This window comes from Echinops telfairi, unplaced genomic scaffold, assembly GCF_000313985.2.
Source record: "Echinops telfairi isolate 266 unplaced genomic scaffold, ASM31398v2 ScPeMD7_5;HRSCAF=22, whole genome shotgun sequence".
NCBI lineage: Eukaryota > Metazoa > Chordata > Mammalia > Afrosoricida > Tenrecidae > Echinops > Echinops telfairi.
In genome coordinates, this window is record NW_022103901.1 from 12,547,228 (window position 1) to 12,558,646 (window position 11,419).

At 53.5% G+C, this 11,419-nt stretch overlaps 1 protein-coding gene across 1 annotated transcript in view; it reads right to left on the reverse strand.

Annotated features, from left to right (window-relative positions):
• Positions 1–11,419, reverse strand: part of LOC101656375 (NADPH--cytochrome P450 reductase) — a 46,831-nt gene that overhangs the window by 17,032 nt on the left and 18,380 nt on the right. Inside the window, exon 2 of the mRNA XM_004705624.4 lies at positions 8,284–8,479. Within this exon, the coding sequence (XP_004705681.1) occupies positions 8,284–8,462 (179 nt within the window). The 5' untranslated portion in view covers positions 8,463–8,479. The remainder of the gene's footprint in view (positions 1–8,283; positions 8,480–11,419) is intronic.

The following is an 11,419-nucleotide window of genomic DNA, read 5'->3' on the forward strand; positions in this document are numbered from 1 at the left end:
GTCTTTTTGCAGCCGGCATTGAACACCATGGCCGCCCACCATGTGGGGGAAAAGGAGGGTGTGGAAAAGTCCTGAGTCACTTGGACAAGGGGACACCACGACCCCACCCCACCCCTTGATTCACTTGGTTGCCAGTCAGAGAAGGGTCTCCGAATAGGGCCGGCTATGGTCCACTTTTCTGCACAGTGTCACGCATTTCTTCTGGGACTTGCCCCGGCCCTTGGCAACGGTTGGGTGGGGGGCGGGCGGGTGGTGACGCTTGTGGCGGCTCCTTCCAGAGCCTAGTGTACGGCAGCCAATTTCTCCAGTCCCCAGGGCGAGGCAGCTGAGGGCGGAGAGAGAACCGGAGTGCAGGCTGGGCCGGAGACAGCCAGGCTGGAAGGAGGGCAGGCTTTGGTAGGGAGTAATGGACCCTGGCCCTGGGGGGTCGCTATCAAAGACGCCTCCCCTTCAGTTGTGCGCCCTCTGGTCCCGCCTTCAGTCAGCGCGGCTCACGGGCTATCACATTAAAAACACCAAGCAACCCGGACACAAAAGCGCTGCCACTGCGGCCTTATATTCAGATGGGAAATGGGGGTGGGAGGGTGAGAGGGGGGGTGAGGGAGGATGCTGGGGGTGGGAGGGGAGGCAGGGAGACAAGAGGCAGCCTGGCAGAGTGGGGAAGTTGCCAGCCTTGGTTCTAGTGCTTATTTAAGCTATGCAACCTTGGGCAAGTTACTCAACTTTGGATAAACTTTGCCATTTGTCACATGGGCTAAGGCTAGTCCCCCTGATGGGCTATGAGGATCAAAGGATTATGTAACAGAGCACTGGCAACCGTTCTTCCTTCAGATTTTAAAACCTCCGTGATTGGTGCCCTTTCCCAACCTTTCATCCTCCCACTGTAACTGACAGCACACATCAACTCCTGCTGGGTTCGTGCCAACAGCGTCTTGGCTGATCTCCGTGCTCCCCAGCCAGCTCGCTCAGGCTCAGCCCTCAGGCTGCTCTGCAAGGATGACTCTCAGGGTCCACCCCGGCTTAAGGACACTGACCTTCATTAGTTCCCTGGTGGCTTCCAGGAGAATCTCCAACCACCAGGAAGGTCCCTGCAGCCTTCCAAGGTCCATCTGCTGCTCTCCTCTCCCACATCGCGGCTCCACTGAGATATACCTTTCTCACAACAGGCCCCACTTTCTCTGTGCTGCTTGGAGCTTCTGCTCACAGAGCAGATCCGACCCGCTGAACGCCCTTCGCCAGCCGCCTGCCCGACCCGCCCCCTCAGCCCCACCACCCATGGGCTGGAGTGCTCATCGCATTATCCGACGATGCTCAAGACTTCCCACCGCACAGGGGCCCCTAAAGGCCACTGGGCTTTATTGTCTCTGTGTCCTGGTGCCTGGCAGGGATTGGCCAGCACCAAGCGCCCAGATGAGGTCCGGGGGCGAGACTATTGGGCCCTGCATTGCTTTTCCTAGAAGGGCCATGTTTGCAGCTCCAGGCCTTGGCCAGCAAGGCAAAAAAGGACCTCAGTTCAGCCAGGGTGCAGGGAAGGAAGAAAAGGCAGGCAACACTCCCCCCAGGCGTCAGGAGGCAGCCGAGAGCCCAGTCCTGTAAACATCCCCAGGGACTCCAGGCACTGTCCCCTCTCCACAGTCACAGAGCCTTCTCAAGGGTTCCCCTCTTTGTCCACGTCTTTAGGGTCTCTATTCTCATGTTCGGGGGAGCCAAGGCGCTCTCTGTAGAGGGAGTGGCCCTGAGTGGGATGTGGCAACTACTGAGGCAAAAGCAGACGTGGGGGGATGACCGCTGCCGTTCAGCCTGAGCCACAAGTGAAGGCCACTTCGGAAATGGGAGACAGAGCCTTGGTGGTTTTCTAAAAGAAGCTATAAATCTGGGTGCTTATGTAAAACTGCCAACCTTCTGATGTTCTGGTTTTAAGTTTTAAAACAAACAAAAACGGGACAGCAAACACAAGCATTTGGCACTGGCGGCCGTCGTACCCACAGATCTAGCCTGCATCCGTGTTTTGGTAGCTTTGGTTGTTAGGTTGGTGCTGGGCAGTTGGTTCTGATTCACGGCGGCCCGAGGTACAACAGAACAAAGCAGGCCCGGTCCTGCTCCACACTCAAATTTGGTGTCCTGTTGGAGCCCCTTTCTGCAGCCTCTGTGTCAATCCACCTCATTGAGGGTCTTCTTCTCGGTAGAATTAGGGGCCTTTCACTCTTTTGCTGATTGTCTACTTGACCAACCATGGCGCTTTCCCCCAGGGACCGGTCTCTCCTGTTAACAGGCCCAAAGTAAATGCGATGAAGTCCCACCGCCTTTGCTTCTAAGGATGACTCTGACTGTACTTCCCAGACGGGTTTGTGTTCTTCTAGCAGTCCATCGTATTTTCAGTGTTGTTTGCCAGCTCCGTAATGCAAGGGCACCCCTTCTTCTCTGGTCTTCTGTATGCAGTGTCCAGCTTTCACATGCATAGAACGGAAAATACCATGGCCAGGGACACCTCGGTCCTCAAAGTGACATCTTTAGAGAGATTTTATGCAGCAAGTTGCCCAAGACCGTATGTCATCTGATTTCTGGCTTGCTGCTTCCATGAGTGTCGACGGTGGATCCAAGCAAGATGAAAAAAATCTTCAACAGGTCGCTCTTTTCTCCATGCTGTGGCAGTGACATCATCTCCTGTCAATTTGAATAAAGGGGTGGAGTCTAGCCTGTCATTGAGATCGTAGCCAGTGAGGCTTCTGTGTGGGCATGGCCTTCTCCTGAGGATTCTGGGACTCCTGTCTTCCTCCCTGGAGACGGGACACATACTCTCTCTGTGAGGCTTTTCTGTTGACAAGCCACATGGTGCTATGCTGATGGAGCCAGACCCTGGAGCTGGAGGAGCCATGAGGAAAGCTGCGCCAGCGCGGAGATGCTTCCACAAGACTTTCCACCCACCGACCTGTCATCTTCCTGCTTTCGGCATCACTGCATGTGCTGCGTGAGTCTGCAGAAAATTTATGGACTAGTATCGGACATAAGGGCTAATATCAGACTTATGGGCCAACATCGAACGTATGGACTTGACCTGTAGTGGGCCAGGACGTTTTCTTAGTATACAATTACTCTTGGATATAAAACTCTCTCTTACACACACGAGGGTCTCTGGATTTATTTTTCTAGTCAATCTGGTCGAGCACACTCCATTTCTCACAATGCTATTAGTCCAGTGGTGAGGGCTCTGGTCTTCTATACATTGAGGTTAGGACGTATACATTCTATACACAGAATCCACACTGAAGGCTGCACTCGTTGTTCTTCATCGGCAATTGCTTCAAATCCTCCTTGATTTCAACAAGCAAGGTTGTGGTACCTGCATATCACAGGTTAATAAGCTTTCTTACAATCCTGGTGTCACAGTATTTCCCCCCATACAGATCAGCTTCTCAGATTATTTGCTCAGCAGACAGTTTATATAATCATGGTGAAAGGCTATAACCCTGATGCACACCTTTCTTGATTTTAAAGCACACATCACTTTCTTGTTCTGTTCAAGCCCCTGCCTCTTGGTCCATGTGCAGATCTCAATGAAATATCCTGGAATTCCCATTCTCCTCAATATTTTGCTATGATCCACAGAGTTGAAATGCCTTGGCATGGTTAAGAAAACACAAGTAAAACATCTTTTTAGTATTCTTTGCTTTCAGCCAAGACCCATCTGTCACCAGCAGTGAACTAACTCCCTGCTGCCACGTCCTCTTCTGAGTTTCTAGCAGCTTCCTACCAGTGTTTATTGCAAGTATTGTTGCATGATCTTCAGCAAAATGTTACTTGCATGTGCTTTTAATGATACTGTAACCAAATAATAAGAAGGCAGAAAACCAGGCAAAAGATTGGAATAAACTTCGCAAAGTAAAATATTTAAGTAGCCCATGGATGACAAAGGAACCCATTGTCCGGACACATATGCCAATGAAAACAAGCCACTGGCCCAGACCCACTGGAATGGGCAAAGACAAGCGATCACACGAAGTGTGTATTCACAAGGGTGTGAAGCCTCATATTGTGTGTGTGTGGGGTGGGGGTGGGGGACTTTAACAAGTTGGCTGAAAATGGAATTCAGAGATAATGTCATTTTCCCATGACCTTTTGGAATTGGGACAACCACAGTCTACTCAATGGAATTGATAAATTGTGATGTAGCACAAAATGTAAAAGTGTAACACGAGAACCAAGGAGCTATTACTACAGACAAGACAGGGAAATGGCGTAAACACCCAGCCACTGTTTCTGCTCAGTACCCTCCTCTCAGGTGTCATCATTTCCCCTGGGGCTATTTTCCAGCACCACTTTAACCCTGGGCTCTGATCACATTGTTGCCCTAGACAAGACAGCCCACACCCCTAAGGATGCATTCAGGAACCACCCCCAAATCGGGTCCCCCACATTTATTATCTGTCAGCTCTCATTGCATCCCAAATCATCCCTCTCCCACCTCACCAAAATGAGCTCGGCAGCTCCCGACCATCCCAGGAGGGCTTTCTCTTCCTGGCCTCCCTGTGTCTCAAAGGCCCCCTCCCAGCCCTACTTCACAAGCAGGACTCCCCTCATCCATCACTTCCTTTCCAAAGCCATCCTCAACTCCCAGGCATCTCCATCCTCTCTCCTGTGTTCTCCTCACTCGGCTTACACATTTCTGGTCCCGGGTGGCACCCCTTTACCTGGCTGTCCTTCCCCGACAGCTCTGAGTCAGGATCTCCACTTTATCGATTTACCCAAGAGCCTAGCATAAAATACGTACACAGGTGCCTGGTGTGATGACTCAAATGTTATTTTAACATAACCCCAAGCGCCCACGCGCCACCCTCCCTCCTTTTTTGCTAGAGAGGCAGGAGAGACTCAGTGTGTTGTTTCATCTTCTGGGTCAACGTTCCAGTTCTGCCTGGAAAGTCCACATTGTTGAGAGTATTAAACCTTCTCCCACCCCACCCTGAAGGGCCGGGCCAGTCCTCAGAGTCTCCTGGACTTGTGTTGATCTGGGCCAGGGAGCAAGTGTTCCAGGCTCCAGCCTCCCGAGTACCGCACCAGGGGCAGCTTCACAGTCACTCGCTCACTGGTGAAAGAGAGCATCCTGGCTCCCGGGGTCCTGAATACCCTACCGGCACAAACAGGCCAGGGCACCGAGGAGTGTCACCATTACACCCAGGAGCTCCCTTTCGGGTGCCCTGCCCTTACAGACCAGGCATGGGGCCAGAGGAGCCAACTGTAGGTGACCCAAAGTGCTTGCTGGCCAGACTTCAGGGGCACCGTGAGTTTGGTTTCTAAAAGATAATCATGCCCAAAGGCTTCAGGCCCATAAGCACAGGTATGCACACACATATGTACACATGACCTCAGAACAAACAACTCAGACAGGCAGGTGAGAATGGCTGGAGAAGATGAAGAAAGGGATCAATGGTACGACGTAAAGTGGCTCTGGTGGCTTTGTGGTTACGGACAGGGTTGCGATCCGCAAGGCCCGCAGTTCAAAACCACCAACTGCTCTGCAGGACAAAGACAGGGCTTTCTGCTTCCGTAAAGAGTGACAGTCTTGGAGACTCACGGGGGCAGTTCTACCCTGTCCTCTAGGGTCACCAGGCGTCGGCGTCAACTCGATGCGAGTCAGTGACATGGTGAGTGTAGAAACCATTGGATTAGTCTATGCTTTGCTGTATATAGTCTCGACAACAAACACAGCACCCATCAAAAATCAGAATCATTAACTCACTCTAACACACAGCCACTGAATCCATGCTGACTCACAGCGGCCCCAGAGGACAGGGTAGCACTGCCCTGTGAGTTTCCAAGACTGCAACTTTTTAGGGGGTAGAAAGCCTCATCTTTCACCTAGGGAGCAGCTGCTGGTTTCAAACTGCTGACCTGGATTAGCAGCCCAACTTATAACTCAGCATGCCACTCGGGCGCGTTGAAAAATAACGTTGTTATTAGGTGCTGCGAAGTAAGTTCTGACGCACAGTGACCTTATGTCCACCGGAACGAAATACCACCCAGTCCTGGGTCATCCTGACCACGAGAGTACGCTCTGAGAATTTCTGGTGTTGTCCTGGGCCGCCGATCTGGCACGTAAAGAAAACTCGACACCCCACGCTACAGAGAACCACCCTAGACCCTCCACTAGAGGGAACCCCTTCTTTCCTAAAGCTCTGACCCAGCCTTGCCACTTGTGGGCATGAAGCCGAGCCCCTCAGTCACGAGAGAGATGAGCTGCCTCCCCTGCAAAGTGCCCGAGGCTGTTACAAAGGAGGGCTGGGTGGGGTCCATTCAGCATTTCCTACACGATTCTTAGAGAGTTCCTTTCAACACCCTCTTTTCTGCTTCTCCGAGTCATCTCTGGGGTTCTTACAGCGCCTTGCACAGTACTGAGGGAGCACGGCTGGTGTAGTGGTCTATGTGTTGAGCTGATAACTGAAAAGTCACTGGTTCAAACCCACCAGCCCTTCATGGGGGAAAGACGAGGCTTGTCTATTCCGGTAGAAGTTATAGCTACGGAACTGCCACAGGGGCGGTTCGACTCCGTCCTATGGGTCGCTATGGCGGCATCGACCCGATGCCAGGGAGTCTGGAGTGTTTCGGAGCAGAATACAGTATATGGTAGTACCAACACTCAGCAGAAGCTGTGCCAGGTGATTTCAGAACGGTACTTCACCCTCACAGGAGTCTCAGGAGACAGGGCTATTCCCTGTGCACTAAACTCTCCTCACAGCACAGCCACAGCACGTGAGACCACGTCTCATCCTCTTCTCTGACGAGCCTTCTGGCCGTCCTTCTTCCAAGACAGATCTGTTTGTGCTTCTGGCAGTCTGGGCTCCTTCCAGCGTTCTTCGTCAGCACCATACCTCGAATGCATCAAATCTTCTCCATTCAGTGTTCAACACCCACATGCGATGGGGTGATTGAAAATACCCTGGCTTGCGTCAGGGGCACCTTCGTCCTCAAAGTAACAGCCTCACTTTTCAACAATGTAAAGAGCTCTTGTGCGGTCACTTTACCCAACGCAATGCATTGCTTACCTTCCGGCTGCTGTTTCCATGAGCACTGATTGTAGGTCCCAGCAAGATAAAAATCCTTGACAAGTAGTATCTCTTCTCTGGTTACCATGACGCTACCGATTGGGCCCGTGATGAAGATTTTGGTCTTTACCTTGAGTTGTGATCCACGCTGAAGGCTGCGATCCGTGATCGTCACCAGCAAAGACTTCCTGCCCTCCTCACTGTCAGCAAGCAAGGTGGTGTCATCTGCACGCGGCAGGTTGTCAATCAGCCTTCCTACAGTCCTGATGCCGCGTTCTTCCTTTCCCATAAGGGATGTTTAATGGCGGTTAACTTTACGAGCTGGGAAAATGGTGGATGCGACGCCTTCCCCTGGCCTGGCCAGTCTTGGCAGTAGGAGGGCACTCGTGCTGTGCCAGCAAGGCCTGCCCTTTGCTGAGTCCCCTGCAAGGCAGGGCGGTGTCCCCAGAGCCCTCTGAGCAGAGGGATCTATTGAGATCCAACACCGCCAGGGTGCAGGCGGGACCGTGACTGCAGCTGCAGAAGGCTAAAGTCTTGGGGGTGATTTTCGCAGCTGGCTCTGGAACCCCACCATGGGGAGGCAGTGGTGTATACCGCGTTGCCCCTTGGCCACTCATGTTTCCTTGTGTGCTTCTGTGACTGTAAAATGCACCGCTGTGACCCCGTGTGTTCACCAGGTGGCAAGGGGGCTGGGCTTGGGGTAGCTTTCAAATGGTTCTGGCTTTTTCTCCAACATGCACCGCGATCGAGTCGATTCCAACTCACAGTGATATTACAGGACAGGGTAGTGCCACCCCGCTGTAGTCTCTGAGACTAAAACCCGATCTTTCTCCCAAGGAATGACTGACCGGTGGTGTTGAACTGTTGACCTTGTGGTTAGTAAGCCGCCACGTAACCACTACTCCGCCACCAGGGCTCCTCCTGACCGAGGACCTTGGCCAGTTCCTTTTCTGCTTCTGGGCCTCAATTTCTTTATCTGGAAAGTGGTCCCCTCGATTCTGAATGGTTGCAGTAAAGATCAGAAAACAGAACAGACACCAACAAGGACCTTGCAAACCCTGGTACACTGTGCCAACCCAAGGCAGAGTTGACGCATCGTCCACCAATTAGGCAAACCCCAAGATTCCCCCCACAATGCTGCTCCTTGTCAGCCCCCTTCTGCCTGAGGGCCCTGGTCCAGGGATGGTGGGACGGTGGGCACGGAGAAAGAGACGCCACAAAGGGAAACCGGGGCAGCATCACTTACATTGTTTGGATCTTGGTGAACTCGGGGATTTCATCCTTTTTCTTTCTGAACAGGAACCAGTAGGTGAGGAGACCCACAATGAGGGTAAAGAGAATCATGTCTGTCATGCTGAAGAGAGAGACATCTTCAGTCACCGCCTCAGACACTGTGGTGCTGGCGTCTGCGCTGGTGTCCCCCATCTCGATGCTCAAACTGTCTGCAGGGAGAAACACCACCATTAGGAAGGCACAGGGCTGGGGCCCCACTGAAAAGCTCCGGCCTGGGCCGCAGGAAACAGACGGAGCGCTGAGGACAAGAGGTGTGGGGGTGCGAGGCAAGGCCCCACTAGGGGTCAGCTGCAGCTTTGAATGGGGGGGGTGGTGTCACAAGGCCATGGCCTGGGTGGCGACAGCCCCAGCCTAGGGTCTACCTTGAATACAAGCTAAAGGTCGAGCTAAACCTGGAGCCACAGCAAGCCAAGGAAGGGCAGCCCCACCCCTCTGACATCATCAAGCATCCTCCAACCCAAAGACACTGCAGAGGGGTTGGGCCCACAGAAGAAACGGGGCCATGTCCTCACAAACCTTTCCCCAAATCCTGCCCATCTCGCAGGCCTTTGGGACTGGCCCTGTGAGGAAGCACTGTCCCTGACAGGCGTAATCTGCATATATCGGACACCTTAGCCAAGATAAGAGTTGCACTAAGGATGTGATTTACATAAATGCCTACAATGGTTCACCTGGGCCCTGGACCACCCTGCATCAGCTTGACCTGAGGGAGGAGGGAGGGGGTGGGCTGGATATCAAGGAGCTGATATCTTCTACTTCCCAGGCCACGTGACTGACAGTAAAACTCCAGGAAAAACCCTGGACGCCCATGCGTGGGTGGATGCCCCTGGTTTGGTAATGACACTCGGCATACAATATCACTCATCACTGCTAAGAGAATCAAGTACCTTTGACAACTCCACTGAGGAGCCCTGGTGGGGCTGTGACCACACAGCAGGTGGTTCAATGTCCCCAACTGCTCCATGGGAGAAAGATGCAGCTGTCTGCCCCTCTAAAGATTCACAGCTTCGGAAAGCCTATGTGGGGGTCCCTCGGAGTCAGAAGTGACCTGATGGCAGTGAGTTTGCACCTCCCTCAGGGAGATGACAACTGGATGCTCGTGTCTGGTTCCCCCTCAGAAAGAAAAACAGACTTACTGCCATCGGGTCGATTAGACCCATAGTGACCCTCTGAGGGCAGGGTGGCACTACCCTTGTGGGTTTCTGAGACTGTAACTCTTTATAGGAGTAGAAAGCCTCATCTGTCTCCCTCAGAGCGGCTGTTGGTTTTGAACTGCTGACCATTCGGTTAGCAGCTCACTGTGTCACCACTATGCCCCAGGGCATCTGGCTCTTCCTAGACTCCACCTTCTACACCATTGTCCTTGCTGGTTTGAATCAGCACCCTTTTGCCATTACAAGTCACTGGCTGTGCGGGTAACAGCTTTTCTGAGTTTGGGTGGCCCTCCCAGCAAGCTGCTGAATTTGAGGGTGGTCTTGTGGAGTCCTCCTGCCAACTGAGATTCCCCCGTGAAGGATGTTCCACTGGGCAGTCGGCTGGCCTGCTGTGAGTCCACAAAGGCCAGCGTGAGAGCGCTTGCAACGTGGGCTGTTGACTTCTGCCCTTTACCAGCAAGGCCGCCTGAGCTCAGTCCTGGAATCTGAATCATCCCATTGTGCAATCAGCAGCGCTCTCCCCACGTGGCCACTGTGATCACAATCATGGCTCCTGGACTCGGGGAGAGAGGCCTTAGTCATAGCCCAGCAGCTTATGCAATGTGACCTTGCTTCATCTGACTTCCACTAAAGCCACAGGGCTGACCCCGTAGCATCTGGGGACTCTGGGCATCAGCCCTACCCTGCTGCACACTACTGGGAAGGGGCCACTCTGAACAGGCCCTCAGGCGTGGTCCCGGGACCAGCTGACTCCTAAATGGGAGGTGTTCTTCCAATGGCTGGGATCCTAAGAGCATCTCAACCTCTCTTTCTTGCCACCCAACATCAGAGAGCAAGCTTAAGTTGTGTCCACAGAGAACGCCGTCTGTGGGTAAGCGTGAGCTTCTAAACACGTTGAGTGTGTCCTCAGTGGGGCGCAGGCCTTTCTCGCCAACCCTGTGGGAGCTGCCAAGCCCACAAGCTTCTATCACGCTCTTGCAACACCACGGACAGGGCAAGCTGCTGGCTTCTGGGAGGACCTTCCCAGGCAACCAGGGCACAACCGGCATTCCGAGCCCAAGTGGACCCAGCTGGTGTTCTGTCAGGACTACCAGGCAGACGCAAGAAAGCCCCCAGGGCCTGGTATCCATCCCCGAGCAAGCCGGCGATGATGGACGGGCAGCCCCCTGCCATCCGGGCCCCCAATTGTACAGGAGAGGAAACGACTGCTCACAAAGCAAAACGGCTACTTCTTGACACATTCACACGCTGACTGTACAACTCAGAAAAGTCACCCCCTTCGGGTGACTTCTGAAGGGAGGACGCGGTGGACAACCCAGAAAAGTGGTAACATCCTTCTAAGGACTTCTGATTCAAGCCACTCAGACGAGTGCAGTGGACTCCGGACTGGCCAGTCACCACACAGGTGCCAAGGAGATCCGTCAATCAAAACCCTCAGGTTTCACACCAATCAGCCTCGGTACAAAATCTCAAATCCTCTGGGGGCCTGCAAAGCCCTACGTGATCTGACCCCTCCTCCAGCCACACTTTTCCCGGCACCCACCCCGCCGCCCTCCCTTCCTCACACCGTACCACCCTGCCCCCTTGCTCCTCCTCAGGGCTTTGCTGCTGCTGCTGCTGCTCAGGCCCGCTCTGTCTCCCCAAAGTCCTCAGTGGTGGTAGCCCTGGCTTCGTTCAGGTCTCTGCTCCGGGGTCACCACCTCAAGGAGCCTTCTCCTGGCCTTGCCGGGTCCTACTCTCCATCCCCTTGCCCCTCCGTAGCATTACATATGCCGCTGCGTTATCATATATTGTATATACACTGCCTCCCCACTGACTAGAAGAGCCAGCCCTACAAGGGCAGCGACTTTAGTCTGTCCTAAGTTGCAGACCCCGCCCCCTGCCCCGACACAGCCTGGCCTATCACCTGCTGAGCCCGTGAACAGAAGACAAGAC